Source organism: Solanum lycopersicum, chromosome 1, assembly GCF_036512215.1.
Source record: "Solanum lycopersicum chromosome 1, SLM_r2.1".
Classification (NCBI taxonomy): Eukaryota; Viridiplantae; Streptophyta; class Magnoliopsida; order Solanales; family Solanaceae; genus Solanum; species Solanum lycopersicum.
The window spans coordinates 87,612,462-87,637,660 of record NC_090800.1 but is presented as its reverse complement, the minus strand read 5'-3'; the positions used below and the strand labels follow the sequence as shown (position 1 = coordinate 87,637,660).

Sequence of the window (25,199 nt, the reverse complement as noted above, 5' to 3'; positions counted from 1 at the left end):
CAACTAACCAAGTTTATATTTTTTACTTTTTAAAAATATATACTATATTTCTCAAATTATGAGTTAAAAACTAATTAATTTTTTTTTTCCTTTTAAAGGCCAAATTGCCTTGAACAATAATTTGTCGGAAATTTCTTATTTAGCAATAACAAATTGATTAAAGGTAATTGATTTTAATCAGAGTGATAGACACGGTATAATTAGGTGTTTAGCTGAAAATGGATTACATGGTTAGTGGGTTAATTTCTTCAAACTTCAGACTTTCTATTATCTGCACTAAATCATCACCCCTTTTTATACTTTATTGTAACAAAAAATAAAAATAAATAATGACATTATTATACTAAAATTTTTGTATTTCTGATCTGTTAAAAGAGTTTTATACAATCAAGTTGCTTAACAAACAATTATAAGCAAATAGAACCAAAATAAGTAAATATATATTATTACTAGTATATATAAGCAAATAGAATGAGTAATGTAATAATGGTACTTTCAACTTTGTCCCAGTTTCTATAATTTATACTCCTCTCCATTTTATACTATATTAATTTTATTCTTTTAATATTTATAACTGAGAAAAAAAAGGAGAAACTATAAAAATAAACAACTAGTTATATTTTAATTTTTTTTAAACAATAACTATTTTTTTGACCATCTATTCTTAATAAAATACACTCTTCTTTTCAGTCGGTTAAAAAAAACAAAAACACATGTAAAAATATTTAACGGAACAGTAACAATATTTTATCCTTGTTACTAATAACTTGTTATACCAATAGTCCACATGAAATATTACTTTTTAAAAAAATGCAATTTTAAATATTATAATAAATAATTAAATTGTATTATACTATGAGAGTAAAAATGAAAAGAAAATAGTGAAAAAAAGATAATGATGTGGCTGTGGAATATCAAAAGGACAACTGCATATTATTCAGAGTCCATCCATCAGTTTCTTCTTTCAAACACGCAATCTCAGACAATTGTATACCTAATTATAAAGTCACTTCGTAAAACTAATCCTCATTTTATTTTATTTTATTTTTGTTTGTGTTATATTATATTTGAAAAAATAATTTTTTATTTTTACATAGTAATAAGATTCACGCACACATTATTATAAATGAAATTATTATACGAAAGTTAATGATATTGAAATAGATGGTAACGTTTTAACACTATAGCTAGAAAAGAAGTTATTATCTAGTCTAGCTCTAGATATATACATAAATAAGAGTAAATGAAATAAAGAAGTTGCAAATGCGTGCATTATATATATTCTTTGTGTCCTAAAGACTAAGGATGAGGGACATAAGTAATTGTTTTTTTACCTGTTACCTGAAATTTTTATTTTTTTTTAATAACTCGAACTTATAATTTTAGAATTAAAAATAAACGTACTTGCTATTTGAACGAGCTACTCTTGACAAGTAAAGTTTTAATATGAAGTTAACATGTCAATTTTATGCATAATTCTTTAGTTTAATTACATGATAAATATTCCTCGATCCAAAAACTGGTCTAAACACTATAATGTTAAAAAAAAGAAAACGTTAGCTTAAAAACTTGTAATTTCAAATAATAAAAACTTATTATAACCATCTGACTGTAAATTTCAATAACAAAAAACTTGTAAATACTAGAATATTCTATGCAAACATTTTTTAACATGCTCAAAAATAAATTAATAATTTATAAAATTCTGGATCCACAAAAGACTTATAAAATATTCTTCATTATCCTTTCTTTATTCCAAAATCCACCACTCTGTTTAAAGACTCTTTAATTTTTTTGTCTCTCACTTTTCTCGTCCATTCAAATGCTAATATAATATGATTCCATCTCTTTTTCTTCTTTTTTTTTGTAATTATTTTATCCTATGAATTAGTCAACTCATAAAATAAAATAAATACATATTTTTTTTTAAAGTTCTTCATAAACTAGAACCATTAGTACTACTGTTTGCTGACAGATGAAATGTAATAATTATTTTTTTTTCAAATATTAATTATAATTATATTTATTTGTAAAAATATATTACTATTTCTGGTATTTCATCACTGATACCAAAAAAAGGATTTGTTCAACATTCCAAATATATTTAGTGGTTTGTATATATTGAGTAGAAAAGGAGGTTGGGTTAATTATTATAGTACTGTAATTTAGCAGGGCCACATGAAATAATAAATGGGGTTGATAGAATACATAAACAGTACACACACAGAGAAATTTGATCACAATTTTCAAGATTTCTGATAAAAAAAAAATTGTCCATCTATCTCAATCACTGCCAGCCCCTAATTATCTGTGTATTTATTTGATCTCACAATTTCCTTGTGTTTTTATAATTATATCATTTATTACACTCATCTTATTACAAAATAGTAGCAGAATCATATATCGTTCTATTTGTGCAAAAATCGATACTTATAACATATACTCTTGTGACTCAATGTACGTGTTGGATTAGTGAGCAGAAGAAAGATTAATTTGAAATATATTAGAAATTCAGCTTGATCTAAATATAATTAAATTTAGTGAAATTCCCAACTTCAAATGTTAAATTTGCCCTAGGTTGAAATTGATGAATAGCGAGTATAAAGAAAATTAAATATTGACTCAATTGTACTGAAATAACTTTGTTAAATATATAAGGATAATGCACGAGTATTCCTCAATTAATGTCCGAAATCTCAGAGACATACTTATACTATAATACTATACTAAGGTCCTATTATCTCATGAACTTATTTTATTAATAATTTTCTACTCCTTTTCAGTCTACGTGACTTTATCTTGTGGGCTCAATATTGTTTGACTTTTTTTTGTTCAAGCTAGTGTCACGTAGATCGAAAAGGGTTAGAAAATTACTTATAAAATAAGTTCAGAGGGATAATAGAATTTTATATAGTACAAATGTGTTTCTGAAATTTTGGCATAGATTGAGAGGATATTTGTACATTTTTCCAAATATATATATAGAACTATGAATTTTAATTTTAAATATAATTTAATCAGTCGAAGTGTGATAAAATTTATGAAAAAAAGAAGTTTAGCTATTGATGTTACATTCTATATTTCATACATTCATATATTTATGTTAATTTTAGACGTATATGTCATATTAATATCATACGCGTGATGCACTGGTATTTTAGGGATGTAGAGCTAAATAAATGATAATCTATCTTATAAGAGTTTTATTCAAATTAAATATTTTTAGCCGTACTAAACACCCAACTTCAATATAATGTGATATTTTCATGAGAACGAGCTATTGATTTAGTCAAATCAAAATGATCATTTAATTACACAATTTTAGGTAAGGCTATAAATTTAGCAATCGATTATCACTTTTTGGATATTAAATTTTCAAAACCATGCTTTTTAATTGAGTATAATAATAACCTTTTTACCCATAACTTATTGTTACAATACTTCTCTTCGTTCATTTTTATGTGTCACAATTTGATTTGATATATCAATTATGAAAATAATTAATTATGTAGATATTTTATCAAATTATCCCATATCAAATATATCTTGGAAAACTATTTGAAAAAAATGTATATTTAATGTTTAAGGTACAGTATGAAAACAAAAATTGTCTTTTTTATAGATCAAAAGTGACAAGTATAAAAATGAAAATATATTTTAGGAATAGAAAATAAAATTTTATCAAAAAATTTGGTCAGAATAATATTTTATCTATGTTATTTTATCTTTTAAAATATTTTTACTATTTTAGCTTTAATATCTTTTAATTAACATTAATTTATTTTAAAATAAAAAAGTATTATAATTTTTAAAATTTTATGATTAAATTTTGACTAAATTTTTGAATCATTTAACACTTTTCTTAAGAATATATGAAAGAATACTTAAAACTGATTTTTAACAATCATTAATTTCATATCAAATTCTCTCTCTTACCCCTTTTTTTACTAAGAAAGGAAATACATTGCATGCTTTCTCTTGTTTTTAAAAGATTGTTTGACCAAAATTATAATATAAATAATTGCAATTGTAAGAGGCATCATATTGATATGGAGTACATTAGATCGCTCTCTGCCTGCTTAACCAGGCTTATAATTACTCGTGCAATGTAACACTCTAACGGTCTGTTTGGCTCAGCTTAAAAGCTGGTCAAATTGATTTAAAAATTGGTTTTTGACTTATTTAACTGTTTGGCAATACTCAAAATAGCTTATTTTAAGTTTAAAAAAAAATTATTTTAAGTCAAATGTTAAAAGCTGGGGTAGGGGTGCTTCTTTTTTTTTAGCTTATAAGCTGTTTTAAATTGACCACATTTTTATGTTTTTTCTCTTAATATTTTTATACAATCTACAAATTACCCATATAACCCTAACATCTCTTTCTTCTATTTTTCCCTTTTCACGTTTGGCATAACAACTTCAACACTTTTATCCAAATGCATAACTGCTTATTTTAAAAATAAATTTCAGCACTTTCAAAAGTACTTTTTTAAAGCTGCTTTTATTAAACCCATCCAAACGGCCCTAAAACATAACTGGATATTTTGATATTAGTTAAGCTTGTTTAAATGGTCAAACAGATTAGTTCTTGTGAACTGTCAATGTAATTAATTACAATTAGTCAATTTTACATGTTAGTAAATAATAATTTATCTTTTTGCAAGTTGTCTAATCACAATTTCTATATTTTTACGACAAGCTATGTTATTTTTGACAGTGTAAAAAGAATACATATATTTAGCCGAAAGTCCTTTAAATTACCTCGCAAGCGGGGTCTCCTTAAATATTTTGGTTAAAGAATTAGTTGGCCTTAATTGCTAGTAGTAGAAAGTTTGTACTAATAATTACACCAAAAATACATTTATTTGAAAGACATAATACAGATATTAGATCTTAAACTTGACTTCAAATTTTAACTTTGACCTCCAACTTTCATGATGCACAAACAAGCACTTTAACTATCCAACTTTCAAATAAATAAACATATGAGTCCTACATGACAAAATACACGTAAAACACCATGTAGGACAAAAAATGACATGTCGAATGACACGTAGAACATGTGTGTCTATTTGTTCAACTTTATACAAGTTTAAGTGTCTTTTTATTCACATCCAAAGCTAAAGAGCATAAACAAGGGCATATTTATGTATTATGCTTATTTGAAATTTTGCACGACCAGTTCGCAAACCATCTTTACCCCCCCCCCCCCCCCAAAAAAAAGAAAAAAAAAACACACACACACAAAAAAAAAAGAAGGTAAAAATCTTTTCTTTATGATATATATATATATATATATATAAGCCCAATTGATTCATGAGTACATTACATTACATGTCAAGGAAGTTACTTGTAGGGAAAAAGAAGTAGCTTTGTTTGGGAAATACTCAAAAACATATATATGGAAATAGTGAGCCCCATATATTATTATTATTATTAATTGAGTATATATGTATGTCAATCCTTGTTTGCATAATTTCTCTTCCTCTGTGTGCTTGTAAAATGAATAGTGGGCTCAACTTTATTTACTTCCAACCACACACATATACATAGAAAATTCTACAGTTTTGAACCTTCGGATTCCTTGTGATTGAATAGTTATAATATACTCATTCGTTTCATTTTACTTCGCTTCTAGCTATATAAAAAAATAGATGCATATCATTCTGAATATCAAATTACGATAGATAATCAAGGAAATTTAATTACGTTTTCCCTATATTATTATTAGTATTAAATAATGATGTAAGTAATAGAAATTTAGAATTTTAAAATATTATCGATCTGTTATAATAATAAATGAATCAAATAATATGAAACGGAGGGAGGGGAGAAGTTGCTTTGCTTCAAGTCATAGCATAGGGGTTTTCGAAAGCTGACAGTAGTATCATTTTGCCACATTTTGCACTCATGCAATACCTGACTTTATCCAACTTCAAATATACATATGATCATTTACATTAAGAATTCAATATTTTTTTACTGTAACCATTATACAATTTTTTTTACAAATTTTTTTAATAGAAGGTAGTTTGATGCGTAAATCATTCTTAAACAATCTATCCTAATATAAGTATAACTGTCCGCTTTAATTACGAAGGAAATGTTTTTATACAAGTATTAATTAAGTTTTGAATATATTGACGTTGGAAAATATTAATTTCATTTTCAAAGAAGTGTTAATTGACCCATTCCTAGTCTTGTGACTTGTAATTGTATTGAATTCTTTATTGATAACTCAAAATTGCTATCACTCCACTTTCACTAGGAAAATTCCATAGATCGTCTGACGAGTAATATTTATAATTGACATTCTCCTTTCAATACGAGTAACTTTATACGATCAAATGTTTGTGTCTTATCATCAGACTTGATCAATATGTAAATCTATAACTAACTATTAAGAACATACAGTCAAAGTTATGTCATCGAAGGCATTAATTTTAATTAAATTTCTCAAATATCACTGAACTAATAGAAAATTTTACCAAGGAAACTTTCAACGTTAACAACAAGAGGCTAAATATTAACTTACTATACATTCTTATTTTCTTATTTTGCAAACAAAATAAATGAAATTTAACTTTTATGATGGTAAAATTAATAATTTTGTTGGGAAAATGGTTATGTAGGAGAATCATACGTCAATTCGAAGATGTAATTAAATGAGATAGGTGATTGTTCAATGATATGGACAAGACATAAACAATGTTTTTTTTTTCTTTAAATAAAAAATTGAAAAAGTGTTAGAAAACAAAAAGTAAAAAATAAAATAAAATAAAGAGTAACCGTTGAGAACATTCTTTTGGCTTTAAATATTTTTATCTACATTTTAGATTCAGAAAAAAAGGCACATGCACACACCAGACATTTATTTTATATTATATATATTCTCCTTCAAGGCAAGGCATGAGATTCAAAGTTAAAAAGACTTATCTTTTCTTTTACACCATCACATATCCATTCGTATCTTCTACTAATTCCCTACACCCAAATTGGCTCGAAAAAATAATATATCTAGTGTAGTCTCGATAAGTAAGATCAAATAAAAAAGATAGATCATATAAGCAAATTAATGTAGTCCTAGATAATAGGGTCAAGTCGCAAAAGATACACTATATACATATCGGTATAACCTCAGAAAATAGAATCATATTAGTAAGTCGACAATATATACATGCCTTACTCTTATATTTAATCCTCAACTCAAGGAAAAATAACCTAAAGCATTTTGAAACAATAGCGAAATAATACTAATTAGAGTACAAAAATAATATGAACGATAATAAGATACGTGAGAAATACTACGAATCTACGACTACTAGAATGTGGCTTGAAAAAAAAGAAAATATTATTTGATGATAAGGAGAAAAGGAATTCCTTTAGATTTACAACTTTATAAAATTTGCTCATCGAACATTCTTGATGTACACATTTTCCACTCACTATGTATTAATTATTGAGTGTATATATATATATATATATATATATATATATATATATATTAATATGTATAATGATTACCCACGTGAATTATTATTGTGGTTATTAAAAAATAAGGAATTTTCCATCAATAAGGGGAAAACAGTGTTTGGGAGTTGGATCAATTTTAAAATGATCAAGATATAATAGTTTGGCATTTTTTCTTCAACAAATCATTTATTTAATGCGTATAATATATATTATGATTATCATCTAATTTCACGGTCATCATGTCCTGTTCATTAAAGAACTTTTTATAAAAACGACTTCATATTCAAAAGAATATAATTCTAAATCAAATTTATTTATTAACATATCGTTTTAAAGAAAAATAAGTTTTATACGATCCATTGCATGATTAAATTATGTGCACACATTCTAACACGACAAGTTTTCATTATATATAGGGAATATTTGCATGCTCTAATTTGCTTTTTCTTCTTCCAATCCTTTATATATTCTCCATACAGTACATGCTACAATATATATGGCCTATGTTAAAATTATTATTTTTTTTAAAAAAAAAAGGTGAATCAAAAGTAAATATTCTGAACCAGCTTTTATAATCTGAATTTATTGAGACAACAAAAAATACTTTAAATTTGGAGATTCTAATTCTTGATGGAACCAGTAAATATCGGTCCAGCCCTACCCAAGGTGTATTCAGTATTAGACTAATTTTACCTACTGTTTTAAATTCTTATTTATTGATGAAAAAAAGGGTAACTTTCACATATAGCAAATAAAAAATTTATATTTGTTTGTTATAACAAAGTTTGCATCATTGCACTCCATAGCAAACATAGAAATTGTATAATTCGCTATACATATATTGTATAAAACGAAGTGTATAAAACAAGAAAGAGAAAGACTCTTGGACAAAGAACTGTATAAAAATGAAGTGTATAAAACGATTGTATTATTATAAGTGTATATAACGATTATATACAATTCGAATTTGTATAAAATGAGAAAGAGAGAAAGACAAAAGAGACTTGACAAGGAATATACAATTGAATCGAATTGTATAAAACGCGAAAGAGAGAAATTAGATACAATTTGAAAATTATATAAAACGAGAAAGAGAGAAAGGTAAAAGAAACTAGGCAGTGGAGTATTTTTAATATATAATTATAAGTGTATAGGACGAAAATATATGTATTTGCATGTGTATATACAATTTTCTCACGCTTTATACAAACAGGAACGCAATTTTACATTTCGCTTCTGTTTGTATAAGTGAGAAAGGCGAGGGTGGCGAGCGAGCTTTGGGAGAGTGGCGAGCGAGATTTGGGAGAGTGGAACAAAAATATATATATTTATACAATTTTATCTGCTTTATACAATTAGAAACAATTTTTATACACTTGTATTTGTATAAAAAGTGAGGAAGCGAGCGAGAGATTGGAAGAGAGTGGCGAGCGAAATATCTGGGAAAGAGGCGCCTGGCAATTTTTTTACAAACGTTTGCTATTGAGCACAATCAAATTAAATCCTAGCTACTCTATTTATTTTAGGTTATTAGTTTGCTATTATATAAAATTTTTCCAAAAAAATGCATTAAGTATATATGATTTTATAACAATTAAATTAAAAGTCATAACTTAGAAATAGAGAAATATAATAATATAAAAGAGATACGTACTTATTAGTCATGAAGAAACAGTGAGCTATGGTCTTAAATTTTCCCTATTTTGACGGATGTGGTCTCTTCATCATCATGGATTCCCACATGAACCTACTTTAACTTAGTAATATATCGTCTTTTTCAATTTATTTGTCTTATTTAACACTAACAGTATGATTTTTGTCATGCAAGAACCTATATGGTATTATTCTCTCATTTTTCAACAACTTTTATTATTTGCAATTATCCACATAAAATGCAAAGCAAGTACTATATCAATTGATATCGTGAAAAATACTCATATTAATGACAAATAAAAGTAAACGGAGACCGAATATTTATTTAGTTATTATGGTGAGTGTGGTGTGGTGGGTGGGGTTGGAGACAAAATGCATAATCAACTAAATAAAGAGTAAAAGAAATAAATTTGATTTAGAAAGCTGAAATAATACAGAGTGAGAGAATTGAGTGATCCAATAAAGTTTTTTTTTTTTTTTAAAAAAAAAATGTTAGAAACATGCCGTGTGTTTTCTTTTCTTCTCTTTTCTTAAAAGTAAGTGAATGCACGCCACAGTAAAAATTATTCTTCTTGCTTATAAACATGCTTTTTACCCACATTGGTACTGAGAAAAAACCCACCTTTTTTACCATGGACTTTTACTATTGCACTTAATGAATTATGGAGCAGTGTATCTCAATATGTTCAATTAAATTGTATTGTAGAAATATGGATCGAAAGTGTTTCAAAATACATATGAACCTGTATTTACGTACAGTTAGCACAGAAGAGTAATTCTATCATCAAGTACAATAATATTCCCAATTGGTTGACTTTAAAATCTGTCTTTTATTTGGTTTTCACGTTACACGTACTTTTATAGCATAAGATTTTGACACTTGCTCATAATTGTATTTAAATTACTCACTAAAATTACCATTATTCGTCCCCTATATATTGATCTGAGTTCTGATGGTCTTAAAGAAATTAACATACCGCATATACTTTTGAAGTAGATGATCTTCGCTGGCCCATGAGCTAATCTCAAGGCTAAAGCTAAGAGTGTATAAAAATAATGTAAAACATAATGTATTAGTAATACTTGCATCAGTAACGCTTTTATTAATCATGATGAAATTTTTTTATGCACCGTTCATTCAGTTTGGAGTTCAAAAAGTATTATGCATTATATCATTTTTCAAGAAGAATATTTCTTTACCAAAATACCCTCCACAAATATAGTGAAAAAGATGTAAAAAAAAGTTTTGAAGACAATTGTGTCTTTAATAGTGTTAATGCCCTCGTTAGATATGCACAAAAGTAGATGATATTAGTATACATTCGTCAATGCGCAACAGATTACCAATGCAAGCATTAGTTATACATATGTTATGAAAAATGAACAAACAAGGTACTAATAATACAACAAGGTGATGCAAGCATTATTTTTTTCAATACACTCTACCAAACAAACTTGGAATTTTGTTCATCAGACATGTTCAAAATCAGTGCTTGAAAAATAGAATTATTATTTGTTTCAAGGGTAAAATAGTGTGTTGTCCTGGAAAAAATGAAGTTGTCATTCTGAGGTTACTCTAGTGTCAGATTTGTTTTGTCGTGTAAGAAAACCACCACAGTTTCAGATTAGACATGGGTATCCCTGCCTGCAGACTTGTCATTTTTCACATAGTTTTCTGTTTTCATCCCCACATCATTCATTATTTTTTCAAACATCATGGGCGGGAATCCAAAATCCCAAATCTTAAATACAACAGTTAATCATCATTGAGAGACAGATTTCATACATAAGTGTTAATATGCATATTAGCATGGTGATTGGTAACTAGTTTAGTAGTCTTGATGAATTACTATTTAAGCGTGTCGTATTTCAGAATTATGATATGAATTTACACAATCATTTAATTTAATGCACTTCAGAATTGAGATTGGATTCAAAAATGTTAGTTGTAAGATCATTAAGTTTAGATCTCATAATATACCCATAAAAGGTTCAAGGTTAACACAACTCTATAGAGAGCTTAAGTTTAACATCCTATGACGACACATACACAACTATATCCAGTGTTTTTTCATATTTCAAGTTATGTCAAGATTTGATGAACATTTTCCGAAATTCATCATTGGATTTAGGATTTTCATCTTCCACAGAATCAGATTCTTTTGATTTGGGTTGATCTTTGTCAACCCAACCCAGTGGCCTGACAGTTCTGGGCATTGCAAACGTATTCTTACCTTTGAGCTGGATATTAGATGCCCGGTGATGACTAGAAGGTTGAAGCCCCCCCCCGGAACCTTCAGCAGAATTTTTGGCACCTGATTTTGAACTCTCAGTAGTTTGATCAGCATTATCACCTGCCATTTTAATCCCCTCAGCTTGTGTTAACAGTGAGACAACAGGCAAATATATGCAATGAGTAGAAATACTGACTAGATTCACCAAGATTAGTAACACATGAAGAGCATTTTTAGAGGAAAGTAAGACAACACGTAGATCATGAACGTTATTATAATAGTTCATTCTGAAGTAAGCTACATCGGTAGCTCAACACCAATAAGAGCTGCATATGGTTAATGATTGCACAAGCTGAAACATAGAAGTGGTGATAAAGAAACTTGGAACTAGATATAGAAATCACACAGCAAAAATGACCAAGGAAACCAGAGAAGAGGTGAACAAGGCAACATGAACTCCAAAATAACGGGAAAAGATTAGAAACCTCTACTTTGTATTCAAGCTCCAGCAGAGAAACCAGAAAAGTGTAAAAAAAAAAAGCCCTCATCTCCTTACCAATGGAAATAACAGAGGCAAAGGAACAGTATTTGCATCCATTAGATTTTCGCCTTGTTACACATCAGTTTCTTCAAATGTTGATACAGAATGAATAAGTATCTACGAAGTAATTGCATTGAGGTAGAGAATGGAACTAATAAGAACATGCAAATCCTGTGAAAACAACTGAAGCCAACCATACCTTGTCTCAAAGATGTACCGGGAGCAGCACTTCCTCTCTTTCTGCCCTTGGGATCTGACTTAGCAATGCTCACTCTCTTCCCAAGCAATGTGTGTTTGTTTTTTGCCACGGCTGCAGCCAGGTGTTTGTCATCTGAGAAGTCCACATAAGCCAATCCCTAAACATGTTCAACGAAGAAAACAATTATGAATCACATATAATATAGCTCAAAAATGTTCGATTCTATTATGCACAAGTCCCACAATTTTTGAGAACTTCACAAGAACTAATCCTAATAGTTGCCCAATATAGGTCGACGATCTAGTTAGAACCATTTAATTGATTCTGATGATTGTGTTTCTCAGTGGATCATGAAATTTCGAAATTGCTGGAGGTGCAAGCTCTGTGTCCAGACAAACTGTTCACACTTTTGTGCATTCCCACCCAATACAGGTGAGGGTTTCAAATGACAATTCCGAATATCTAATTTTCACAATTTATTTTATTCCTTAAATTTTTGAAACAGATACTCGAATGCACAATGTTAAGAAATTGAAAAAAAATGGTAGAGATGTAGGCAAAAATAAAAGAAAAAAAAATGGAGCCTCTCATAAAATTGGCTCCGGGAGCTGGGAAAAGAACAATTTTTTTTTTAAAGTTACCTTTTGGAAATCACCAAATTAGTGGGCGTATGGTATTAAGAACTAGAGGGTGAATCTTTATAATTATATGGCAAAAGAGAAGAGAAGGAACTTTACACTGCACTGTTGAGACTTAGAAGGTATGCCTAGAGAAAGAGAGATACCCTTGACTTGCCAGTGAACTTGTCTGTTAATATTCGTATAGCAACCACTCCCCCAACATCACTGAAGAATTTACGTAGGTCATCATGGGTTGCCTGTCTCAGTAACAAACAACCAATTAACTGAAGGTTGCTAAGATATGCAATATCATTCAGGAGGGTTTAGGCTCTAAGAAACATCAACAGACAACTACCTTGAGGTTAATGTTAGATACAAATGCAGTACACTGGTCATCATACTGTTGTGGTTTCCCTGAAGTGACATCTCTGTTCTCTTTTTTGCTTCCACTCACTGGCTTGCTAGCAGCCACATCTGGTTTTTTATCATTTACCTTGACCGGTTCTTTTGAGATGCCTTTACCATCTTCAGAAGTGATTTTAACATTTTTAGCTTTATCTTTGTGACGTTTAGCAGGAGATTGTTCTTCAATTAAATTAGATACTGGCTTCCTCTTTTCACGCACATTTTTCCTAGAAGAATTGTCTCCATCATCTGCTGACACACCGATGCTCTTAGCTTCTTGTAGTTTGAATAACTGCAGTTCTTCAAGGCGAGGAGTGACCTGAGACAATTAGAGAACGGTGAAACAGATCCATCAGAAATAACATCCGCCAATGAGATAATACTCAGAGAATAGATATTCCCATCAGAAGAGTGATGCACCCACAAAAATAGAAAAAGAGTAGCTCCACCAGAAATGCTTTTTTAAAACTAAAATGCGACTGGTGCATACCAAAGAGAAGCACAATTACATCACTGACGCAAGCTACACGAGCAACATCAGGCAGATTGCTAAATTTCTAATATTCTTATTTGATTATGGAAAGATAAGAGTTAATATAATTACTAGTCTTGAGTACCAAAAAAAAAAAAAAGAGTAGCTCCACCAGAAATGCTTTTTTTAAACTAAAATGCGACTGGTGCATACCAAAGAGAAGCACAATTACATCACTGACGCAAGCTAAGCGAACAACATCAGCCAGATTGCTAAATTTCTAATATTCTTTATTGATTATGGAAAGATAAGAGTTAACATAATTACTAGTCTTGAGTATTAGAATTCTGAAATGCATTGGGAGATTTGAAATGTTCCCCTATGGCACATCAAGGACAGCTCAAGTATCATTACATCTTACATTACAACTGAAGCACGAATTAGCACACGTATGAGCAAACCCTAGAAGCAATGAAATTAACCTGCATTACCTTTTTAACGGCAAGGTCAAAATCGTCCAGGGTACCATACTCTCTCTCGAAGCGAATCCATGAATTGCATATGTCCTGAATGATTCTGTTTTTTAGAAGAAGGGGTATCATCTAATTCAAAATAAATAGCAACTTAGGCTGCAAAGAACAATCCAGTAAAAGATAAACATAACAGATAGATGTAAGGGATAGCACAAAAGCAGCCACATAAAGCACCAAGGAGAATCAAGAACTAATCACTCTTGACACTTGTTCATTTGTAAAGCATGTTTTCACAATAAATAGCAAAATTGATGGTACTTAATTAGTTGAGAGATATTCCTCCGGTACAAGGCGCAATGCCTATCCATTAGATTAGGCCAGCATGACAAAAACCATGCTTCAAAGCACAATTACAGACTTGTGTACCTCAAATACACAGTACTGAATATTAAAAGTTTGTTTTCATGGCCCCGAAAATCGTTTCGAAATTGATTGCTCCAGAAACATAATTAATAAAATTGTAACTGAGCATTTCACCTTGCCTTGAAGGAAATCATGACTAATGCAAGGACGGATATGATATAAGCAGTTTGTTACAAGAACATACCTCTGAGCCAGTCCCGGGAAACCGTTTACTGTAGCATCTCTTAAAGAGAGATCTAGCTTCATTAATATTACCCATCTCACTTTCCATAGCTATGTACCCTTGCCACACCTCTAGCACAGATCCACTGCAAAACAAATTATATTACAACGAAGATACGAGGAAGACACTGTTGGATCATATTACAAATCATCGAGCTTAATTTAATTTGCATGCTGATGTGTTGACATAATAACAGAGCGTGTGCATGAAAACCTGATTTTAAGCAGGCGCTCCCATACACCACGGGCTGCAACTAGATCTTTCCCCAGAGTTGATTCTAAGCGGGCCCAATATCTGTACATCCGCAATAAACTTTCTGTGTTCTTCAGGTGTGGAGACAAATAGTCTGATGCACGCTGGAAGAAAAGGAGAGTACCTTTAGTTTCATTGTGGGTTATGAAAAAAAATTATTTCTTGCAAGATCAGAAAGTCTTGAAAGAATATCAAGGATAAAGAATTGAGATGGCGTGAATGGTATAAGAAGTTTCAATTGCTAATCAAGCAGCAGTTGGCCTAACATGATTACTTAGATAGAGTTCACCCAAAATTCTTAATTTCATCAGAGGACAGATGAGAACAAAATTAAATGTTGAATATTCCAGCGATAAGACAGCGCAGAAGCATGTCACTTTGACCATTTAAGTTCAATAATACTAGTTTAGAACAAATGAAAAGGCCAGATGGGAGATCTGTAATCAGGAAATCGAGAACTATTAAAATGAAGAAGTCAGAAACACAATAGTCGAGTCGAGATATAGAAGTATAGTAAGTCATTCCGACTCCAAGTATCAGAAATTGTGGAAATCCAGAGAAAGTATAGGAGACAATAGAAGAAGGATTGACAGACAAATTTTTACAAGTATTGCCGAAACTTATTCTTGGAAACAAAAAAACTGTTAATTAAGCAGTCAACTATGATAGTGGACACATGTAATTTGCAGAACTATCAAGTTGAGCCAACTCTCTATTTAGTGCAAGTTGACTAAAACCTGTCTACTTAAAGCTTACGTAGATGGGGAGTCGAGGACATACAAGCACCACGATTGAAGTTCATAACCAAGCATAATTAGTTGTTCTTGTTGTACAAAGAGCCCGTTTGACCATTCATGTTTTCACTAACCAATTTAGCCTTTTGGTATACAGCTAATATTTTACCATTATTAAGAAACTTATTTACCTTGTAAAAAAATTAAAGTACTAAACTATTCTGATTTCGGATGTTGCGTGATCCTCTGTGCAAAGCAAGAACCAACAGCGAAATAAGAAAAACCTAAAGTGAATTCCCAGGCAAGGGTAACACCAACAGGAGGTCAAAATTTTTGAGCAATGAGCAAGTATACCTGAAAAGTTTCCCGTATAATTATATAATCTAAGTTGCTGCTTTCCGCTCCAGATGTCAATAAAGACAACCTCCGCCTTAAGCCATCAACTCTTGTGAGAAATATATCAAGATACTGCAACATACATGAATAAGTTAATAATCTAATAAACTGTTCTTTTAAGTCTTAAAACACACTCAACACAGCTAATGGTTTGAACCAACTCTATAAAATCGATCCCAAAATCTCTTTAGGAATTTCCCTTGTTCTCAGCAGTGGGCATTCTCTTAACCCTATTGTGCAGGAAAGGGCAGAGGAAAAATTGACTGCTAATAACAATATAAGACATATGTTCCAACCTCTTCAAAGCTTGAAAAAGTGCACTGTAGAGACTTCTCGAAAACCTGAAACATTGATTAAGAAAATGAATAAGAATCCCGGCAGTAGCCACAAAGTACTGACATGTGCTTTTACAGACAGCATAATGGGAAGTGGAAACTAATGCACTTAATTCTTCAACTCACACAAGAAAGATATCATTGTCTACTACACTCTCATATGTTAATCCGGCAGTAGCCACAAGGTACAGACATGTTCTTTTACAGACGGCAAAATGGAAAGTGGAAAGTAATGCACATAATTCTTTTCATTGAGCTCACACAAGATAGATATCATTGTCTACTACACCCTGATATGCTCAGTTAGATCAAAATACAGTAGCACCAAAACAGAAGAGGAAAAGGAAAAGAACTGGACAGAAATAAAAAAAACAAGACAGATATACAGAAAATATAGGATACACAACAACTACTATTACATCTCAAATCCAAGCAAGTTAAGGAATATATGGGAAATGATCAGGAGTCAAATATCCAATTCTTTAACAATGAGGGATTTTGTCAGTTAGTACTTATATCAGTTAAGTAACGGACAGAGACAATCCAGGATCTCCAGCAGATAAGTAGAATGCACAAAGGAACGCCTATTCCAGCTTGTAATTCTGGTAATAGATGACTTTTATAACCAGAAGAATATTCAATGATTGAAAATGAGTGTGTAATATTTGCAACAGGAAACAGTCACTCTGGAAGAGAACCTGAAGGGCTCCATGCTATAGATGGGTAACAAGGATGGCAAATTTACTGTCAAATCTTGCTACAAGTTCTGGCAATCAGCCGAGGAAGGTGTTGGCCCAGGAAAATTATCTGGAAGATGAGCCCCCAAAGTAGCTTGTTTTGGGTGAAAGACAGCTCATGATGCCTGCTTGACACGAGATAATCCATAAAGAAGAAGAAGCAACCTCTTGGGAGATATTTTTCATGTGAAGAAACCTCAGAATCAGTCAACCATCTTCACTTACAGTGCAAACAAAGATGGCAGATTTAAGTAATGTTTTGGAACCTTTTTGGAGTTCAATTGGTGATGCCTGAAGACTTGAAGAAAATCCTCAATAGTTGGCAAGGCAAAGAATCAACTTAGGATTACAACACCCTTAGTGTATTATTTGGACAATATGGTGAAAAAAGAATCCATACATACTTTTTGAGGGAAGGAAGGAGACATCTCTTATCTTATATGAAGTCAGTCTTCTGAATTTAAGCTTACATAATAGGGGAAAAGAATCCTTCTATGATCATAATTTCAGCTTACATAATAGGGGAAAAGCAGGTCTGGAAGCACGAAGTAAGGTGCCGATAAGTTAATGTGGGCGACCATAACCGAGACTGTTTTTTGGGTACCCTGGTTAGAAAGAAATCAAATGCTTTATTGAAGAAGCTTTAAAAAAATTGATGAAGAGGAGTCAAATGTTTATAATGAATGGTGTAACTTGTTCACAAGCTCAAGTAGAAACAGTTGTGTTAGTAGTCCCACATCATTTGTGGGGTGAGCAATTGAACTCTTTATATGGTCTTCGGTTACTCCCCCTGATGAGCTAGCTTTTGAGGTTAAATTGTGCCTAAAGATAGCTATAAGATCTATTTTATAATTCAGTGTATACCAGGGCCTATCCTAATTCTTGGTTTACCCAATGCTCAGCCCAATAGTGTATTGCCCACAATCGAATTGGCAGGTGCCACATCATCTGTAGGATGGGAAATGACTCTTTAAATGATCTTTGGAGACTTGGACAATACTCACGCCATGAACAAGCTTACAGGTTTGCGCTAGGCACAAGATCCATTTTTTATCATGTTATAAGGTTTTTTGCCTCAACTGTTAATTTTATAAAAAAAAACAAAAGAACTTTTTGCCTTTTGGTCTAAGATGGTAAATGTATATGATTTGCATATGTTGGACTAATTTTCTCAGCTTTCTACAGCTAAAAAGGGACATAGCTTACCCTGCCGTGCACTGATTCAGAGCAACAATTTACCTTATCAAAAATAAGTCCACAGCCATCGAATCCAACACTCCCCTGGCCCCAAAAGGAAAAATAGGAAGTAGATGAAGCAAAATGACTGCAGAAGGTCTTGAGAAGTTCTTCAAGTGGAAACAATAGAAAAGAACAAAAACATGCATTCTATTTTGCTAGGATTAACTCACACAAGCAAGATTCCAACTTATGCTAGTGTCTCGAAACACAAATGAGTGTCCACACTTCCACTAATATGTCAATAACAAATTAGCAAATAAATGTGAAAGCACAATAACAAAACATGAATAACTCATAAGAACGGTTGTAGTCTTAGAAATCAATATCAAACAAAATGAAGACATACAGCAGATATCTCATCCTCAGAAGCACGACTGCGTTCAAGAGACAACAAGTATCGCACCCACAGTTCTCCAACCCAGGGACAGTTCCTTGATGCTCTTTTGTAAGTGTCTCGAACAAGACTGGAGGTCTGCAAAGAAATGTACGTTACTTAAAGCTGGATCAGTTTTGCTCGCATCAAGAAACGAGTAAAAAGGACTAACGTCGGAGAACAACCTTCAACGTTTTATCCATGTAGTGAGTATAATCAAGCCAGAGTTCACTAGATATAGGAAATTCAGTTATGGCACGCTCATATAAGATCTGTATCCTCGCTGGATCCCCCAATGATTGCTCAAATTTTAAGTAGTCCTGCAGGAATACACCATGCATCTGTAATTTTCACAGATAATTTGAGTCTAAAATATCTAATAATATGATTAAGTGAATAACATCACTAAACAAGCTATGCTGTACTTATAGTGGTTGAAGTTTGGGTTCATCTCACACAGGATTGCCTAATTTCAGCAGTTATCCTTGTTACTTCTTTGTATACAAAGATAAAGTCTAAGTGCATTGGCGAAAATCCAACCAGCCAAAAAGCCTGTTCATGATTTTAGACCTCAACAGCCAAAAAGCTACATAAGCAACACAATCTTACTATGGCAGTCAAATCCATCAAAGTGAACAATCAACAAACTTAAGATACTATTCCTGTAAAAAAAAAAAAGAAATATTCTTTCTTTTCCCTGTAATATGTATTCAGGAATGCAGACGGCAAACGTATATCACCTATCACATGCAACTAATTTCTTCTTTATAGAAGTACTATCCATTTGAATTTCTGTAATAAATCAAACTGTTGCACCTTACTGATTTTAAATCACTCCATTGCCTTTTAGATAAACTCCATTTTCATGTTATGCAGATCATCTCCCAGACATATCACAACCATTGTTAACTAATCAACTTTAGTCCTGTTTCAACTTGGTATAATATAGAAGAGAGTATCAGGATATGCACCCTAAAGTGTTGAAGCCTTTCTGATTCAGGTGCAACTTTATGAGATATTTGATTCTCGAGATGAGTCCTCGCATTCATCATGTCAAGGGCCTTTTGATAAGAAGAGGCAACTTGTGGCGAGAGCCCATCCAAGTTACTGGAGTCAACATCAAGATTGGCTCCATGTTCTGCTTCCCAAGCTTTGTATGTGAGGAGAGTTGAACATAGATCAGCAAGAGGAACAGACAACTGGCGATGGAATAAATTCCTAATTCGCTGGACCTGCTTCTCTCTTGACTGCGTTATAATGAAGCAAACATCAACAATCATATGTGGCAAATAGATACAGATCAAGTTACCATTGGACATTGTCTAATATGGGAACACCAATGCCATATGGCAATCTTCTTTACACAAATATAAGAACAGGCTATCAATTGAGGGAAGTTCTAGATCTCATATCTCTGATCTTCAGAACAGATATGTATAGACATCTTTGCGAAACCAAAACCTCTGACCTAAATTTCCAGTCACAGCTGAATTAACTGAAGTCACTAAATGTAGATACAAGTTTCTTGACATTAACTCGATCAAATAACTGAACTGAATGAAAGCCAGTAACATCTCATAAACAGTGATTTGTAAAAGCTATAGTAGATGAATAGCTGCGAGCTACTCAAGCACAAGATTCCTGATATAGAGTACTACCTTCCCAAGGGAAGTATATTTATGAACATTGAACAAAAACATGCCATATTATGCCTCTAAATTCTCTCATGCTTGCATTGAAACGAAGAGGGACAGGAGGTGGAAGACGTACACAACCTTAAGAAAAACAATTGCTAACAAAAGAAAGAATGGCATCTAGCTCTTTGACAGTACAACAACAGTGTCTCAGTCTCAAACTAGATAGGGCTAACTCTTAACTATATCTTTTAAAGGCTAAAGAGACATCGGTACACATAAAAGGAAAGGAAGAGAAGCGTCAAGCTCTTACATCGGCATCAGTTTCATCAATAGTGAGGAAAATAGCTTGTTCAAACTCCCTGTATAATTCCCATATCCTGCTGCCTTCAGTAACATGCAAACCAGCAGCAACAAGGGCACGCTCAAACAGATTTCTTGCCTTTGAAATTCCAGCTGCAGAAAGTGTACGGACTGATTGGTCGTGCTCTTGAACAAAACTCAAGTAGTCACACCACAATGCAACAGACTGCATCAAGCAAATAACTATCAGTACATTTCTTTTGATTCTAGCAAAAACCATTTCATGTATTCATAAAACAGTAACAGAGTTGTTATGGAAAAAGTAATTAGGACAATCCATTTTTTTCCTCTTATTGGTAACCGAGAAATCCTCGAGGGCCAGTGCCGTTTGAAACTTGGCAGATAACGGGCACAGCCCTTCACCCCTCTCCACTTAAATACCAGGCTTTTGCTAGTGGCAAAGATCCATCCCATGACGTGTGCCTAACTCACGCATTACGCACTGCGTGCAATACTGGGACAATTCATGTTATGCACAATTCATGTTATGCAGATATTGCATAAAAACCAAAGAGAAGTTTCTTTTCTAAAAGTTCTTCAGCAGATCCCTGCAGTTACTTTTTGATGTTAGTGGACTGAAAGGAACTGAAGATGTTTGGAAGAATCCCAACTCCAAATCACTCTCTTAAAGCTTGATGTTTTCTCACCATTTTTTGGGGGGAGGGGACTAAATTAATCCCTGTTATTAGTACTGAACATTTTGATGCATTATAAAGGGGCTAAGGAAGCTGTACTTTTGTAACCTCATATCTTCTTGATGTCTTTTTAACAGAACGCCTAACTTTGTCAAGAAAAAGTTGTTTGAACTATTACATCTCTGATTCCCTCCCCATAAATAATGAAGAAAATAGTTCTCCAAATAGTAAGATGGTCAAATTCTTCATGTAACCATCATACTAAGCAGCAGAACAAGAAAAGGGATTATTACAAAATCACAGAGAGGTTTCTAACAGGTTCTTCCACAGTTCTACTTTACAAGGGCTGGCTCCTTGTATCTTTTGTGTCTTTTGAAATACAAACAAATATTTGATAACTATACCCTCAAAGATTTTCCATCAAATTCATTTCAATAAAGACAAGGCAACTCTTAAATGATAAAAGAGGGCATATTCAATAACAATCTAGCTTATCTTAAAGTCACTACGCACAGGTACAAAGCAATTACATTTTGGATTTCCCAAGTGAGCCAGCTCGCATATAGCACAGACGATGTTTTCAATCTAGAACCAGAGCTTGACTCAACCCTATATCCTATTCGAGTTTAACACACTGCTTACCAGATAGTCGGACACCCCACAATCAAATAGCTTCTCAATTGTAGGGAGAGCATCAAGTCTGCGAAAAAGACATGCAAATAAAAATATAAGAGGACAGCAAAAGTGTCTTCATTTCCTGTTTCACTATACGTCACAGAGTTAAACAGGGAGAGTGTATACACTAAAATAGTTTGTCTGTTTAATTGAGAAAAGAATGAATAAATCAAGGGAATCTGTGTGCATCTCAGAAACACTCATATTACATGAATAGTGAAGAATAAACTCAATTCAGTTACGTATATATCAGCCTGTGCAAACATATCCATCATTTTAACATCTAAATTTGTTAGAGAAAAAGTCGGATTTGAGCATTACTTTAAAAATTCTCTAGTAAATGAAGATCCATATTCTGCTGTAGATTGGAAAATCATAAATCTCTCTCTAGTTCCTTATCCACTCTGCACTTTGACTTCTCCACACGTTCAGTTTCTTCAGTACAACAATAACATACCCAGTGTTGATACCATCAGCGATTTTTCTCCTTTGAACTTCAATATTAAGCAATCCAAAAATCAACAGCAATGATAAAGGAATTCAAGGTGACCGAACATACAGAAAAGAAGCAATAAGAAGCCCTCTTCATCTAGTCTGGTTATTTCATTTTTTTCTCTCACCTTATCTTGAAGGGCAGACAGGTACTTCTTTTTATCAAGTGCATACAATGAAATATTATATTTATTTTTTAAAAAAAAGAAAAAAGAAAAGCAATTGTGCACAGTGGGGGAAAGCAGGCTGGTATATAGAAATTAGGCAGATAACATGTAAGAAAAGTTACAAGTTAGACAGACAGGTCAAGCATGTTATAGGGGAAATCACCTAAGCAAACGTCATCCCGGAAATGGAGAATACAGAGTAGGACATCCACAAATCAAATTGTTAACCGGAAAAAGAAAAACATTGTTTCAAAGTAGACAATAGTGTCCACTATTTTAGCTTGGGGACAAAGCGATACCAATCACCACTTTGGATGTTGCTGACGATTTCAGTCTTGTTCTCAATAAAGTGGAAATGCGAACACAAGAAAACGCGACCACTACATAAGTATTATTTGGGAAAGGAAAATATGATATTTACAGAACAAATATGCTGTTTTTTATTTGCTCTGCTCCCTTCACTACTTAGAGATCCAACTGAGCATACAGGAGCAAGATTCCCTATAGTAGAGCAATAGAATGTAATGCATCCTGAATAAGCTTCACATAGATCTTCTTCTGTATTGTCCTTTATAGCCTTCCTATGGCCCTAAGTATACAGTCCCTCACATTTTTATCCACTATCCTATTTTTTTTTTAAATAGAACATTTATCCACTATTCTATTACGAAGAGCCTACAGACTAAAGATGCTTCCATATGGTACAAATATTTGTAGTTCATCAAACAGCCACCATTAAAAAACAGTAAAGAAAAAGCATTTAAACTAAAAATAGAAAAGTATTTTGTCGACAAAAATAAATAAATACAGTAGATAAGTGATACCCTGAATTAAGAGAGATCTCGTCTTTTGTCCACTCCTGCCACATCTCTGAACTCAAAGGAAAAATAGCACTCATGGCTTCCCTTGCTTGTCTAAGTTTCTCGATATCTCCTTGCTTCCTTGAAGCTTTTATGTACTACACAGCCACAACAAAACAAAAACAAACATATGTTACAAAAAATAAAGAAAAAAACTTCAACCGCTAATTCTTATGAATGGAGCCTACACAGCGCCCGTGCTACATAAGTTAACTACAAGAAAGTGCAATTCACCTATTGGGAAAGTATTGCATCTACATAATATACAGGGGGTAAGGTTGTACTTAAGAGATATATCTATGTTTAAGGGTAAGAATGCAGTATCTAATTTTTCCTTCAAAATATCAACTCTTTAAACATCATTGTCAATCTTGACACTCAGTCCATCCGAACTCACAAGTACTTGTATTACTACCAAACGATACAGAAACTATTTCTCGGAACACGTTTTTCTTTCCAACTTAGTGGATGAGAATAGGAAGAGAAATTACTTGAACATGAGTGTCGTAATTGGAAGGATTATTTAAGAGCTCAGTTTCAAGAGCTTGAATTTGTGTATTCTGCTGTGCATCATCTTCTGAATCGGAGTCGGAGTCGGACTGAGAATCGGAATCTGAATCTTTAGCGGATTTGTCGGCGTCGAGCATATCTTGGTCTTCGTTACCGGTAGGATTGTCGTCGGAAAGTTGAGGTGGATGAGGAGAGAAATCTAGGGTTTCGGTTTCCGCCATGTTTGAGTTTTTTACTATCAGCTTCTTGAATGATGATAGTGTGTTGTGGCAGAGAGCGTCAGAACTCCGGTAATATACTATAAATACTATAATGCGACGCCGTTGTAAAGATTACTGGTCTTCTTAAAGTGACAACTGTAACTATACACTCATTGAATTATTTCAAAGAGTTTATTTCCTAAATAGTACGATTATTCATGTTTTGGAAATTGCACTCAAATATTATTTTTATTTTATTAAATTAAAGTATATATATCACTCGGCTAGTATAATTTTTCTTAAAAAATAGGTATCACCTTAAATCCCCTTTTCTCTCCTAGTTAAGAGTAGCTCATCGAACTCAATTATCTATAATCATTAATTTTTTTTTTAAAAAAAAATCTCATACATGAAATTTTTTTTCCATAATTATACAAAAAATACTTACTATAATATCATTAATTTTAAATATATATATAAATATATACATATATATATATATATATATATATATTATGAATAGTTGTTAGATAAAATTGCCAATTTATTTAATAAAGTTTAGAGTATAACAGTATAGTTAAACGTTAATTAATTTTTTCTATCTTCACATTTAAATTCAATATTTTAATTTTAACAAACTATTAAAATCCTAAATTGAAATTCTTTAAAAAATTACTTTAATTTTTATCTATCCTACTCTGATCAATTAATCACATTTTCTATTTATTCGTATAATAACACTTTTATTATTATTTAATTAAATCTACAATATCTTCCAATTTTCTTACTGCTTAATTAAAGCTACAATATCTTCTTTGTGACAATTCATTAAAATATTTTTAATATAATCAACCTAAAAAAATTGAAAATAGCGAAATTCAT

At 31.9% G+C, this 25,199-nt stretch overlaps 1 protein-coding gene across 6 annotated transcripts; it reads right to left on the bottom strand.

Moving 5' to 3' along the window:
• Window positions 1-11,024: 11,024 nt before the first annotated feature.
• Window positions 11,025-24,559, bottom strand: LOC101254341 (uncharacterized). 6 transcript variants are annotated; one of them, XM_069292866.1, is made up of 17 exons: window positions 24,099-24,502; window positions 23,572-23,705; window positions 22,410-22,582; window positions 22,056-22,113; window positions 20,729-20,944; window positions 19,753-20,028; window positions 18,967-19,101; window positions 18,755-18,880; window positions 16,394-16,438; window positions 16,056-16,169; window positions 14,929-15,071; window positions 14,677-14,800; window positions 14,088-14,198; window positions 13,075-13,443; window positions 12,884-12,976; window positions 12,100-12,256; window positions 11,025-11,479 (listed from the first exon to the last, which is right to left on the bottom strand). In XM_069292866.1, the coding sequence occupies exons 3-17, from the start codon at window positions 22,463-22,465 to the stop codon at window positions 11,214-11,216; spliced, it is 2,289 nt and encodes a 762-aa protein (XP_069148967.1). In that variant the 5' UTR covers window positions 22,466-22,582; window positions 23,572-23,705; window positions 24,099-24,502; the 3' UTR covers window positions 11,025-11,213. The 6 variants fall into 6 exon arrangements, 4 of the variants coding, with proteins under 4 accessions (XP_069148967.1, XP_069148970.1, XP_004230407.1 ...); XM_069292869.1 differs by having other exon boundaries at window positions 14,088-14,162; XR_011213541.1 differs by lacking the exon at window positions 22,410-22,582 and having other exon boundaries at window positions 12,837-12,976; window positions 24,099-24,539.
• Window positions 24,560-25,199: the final 640 nt, after the last annotated feature.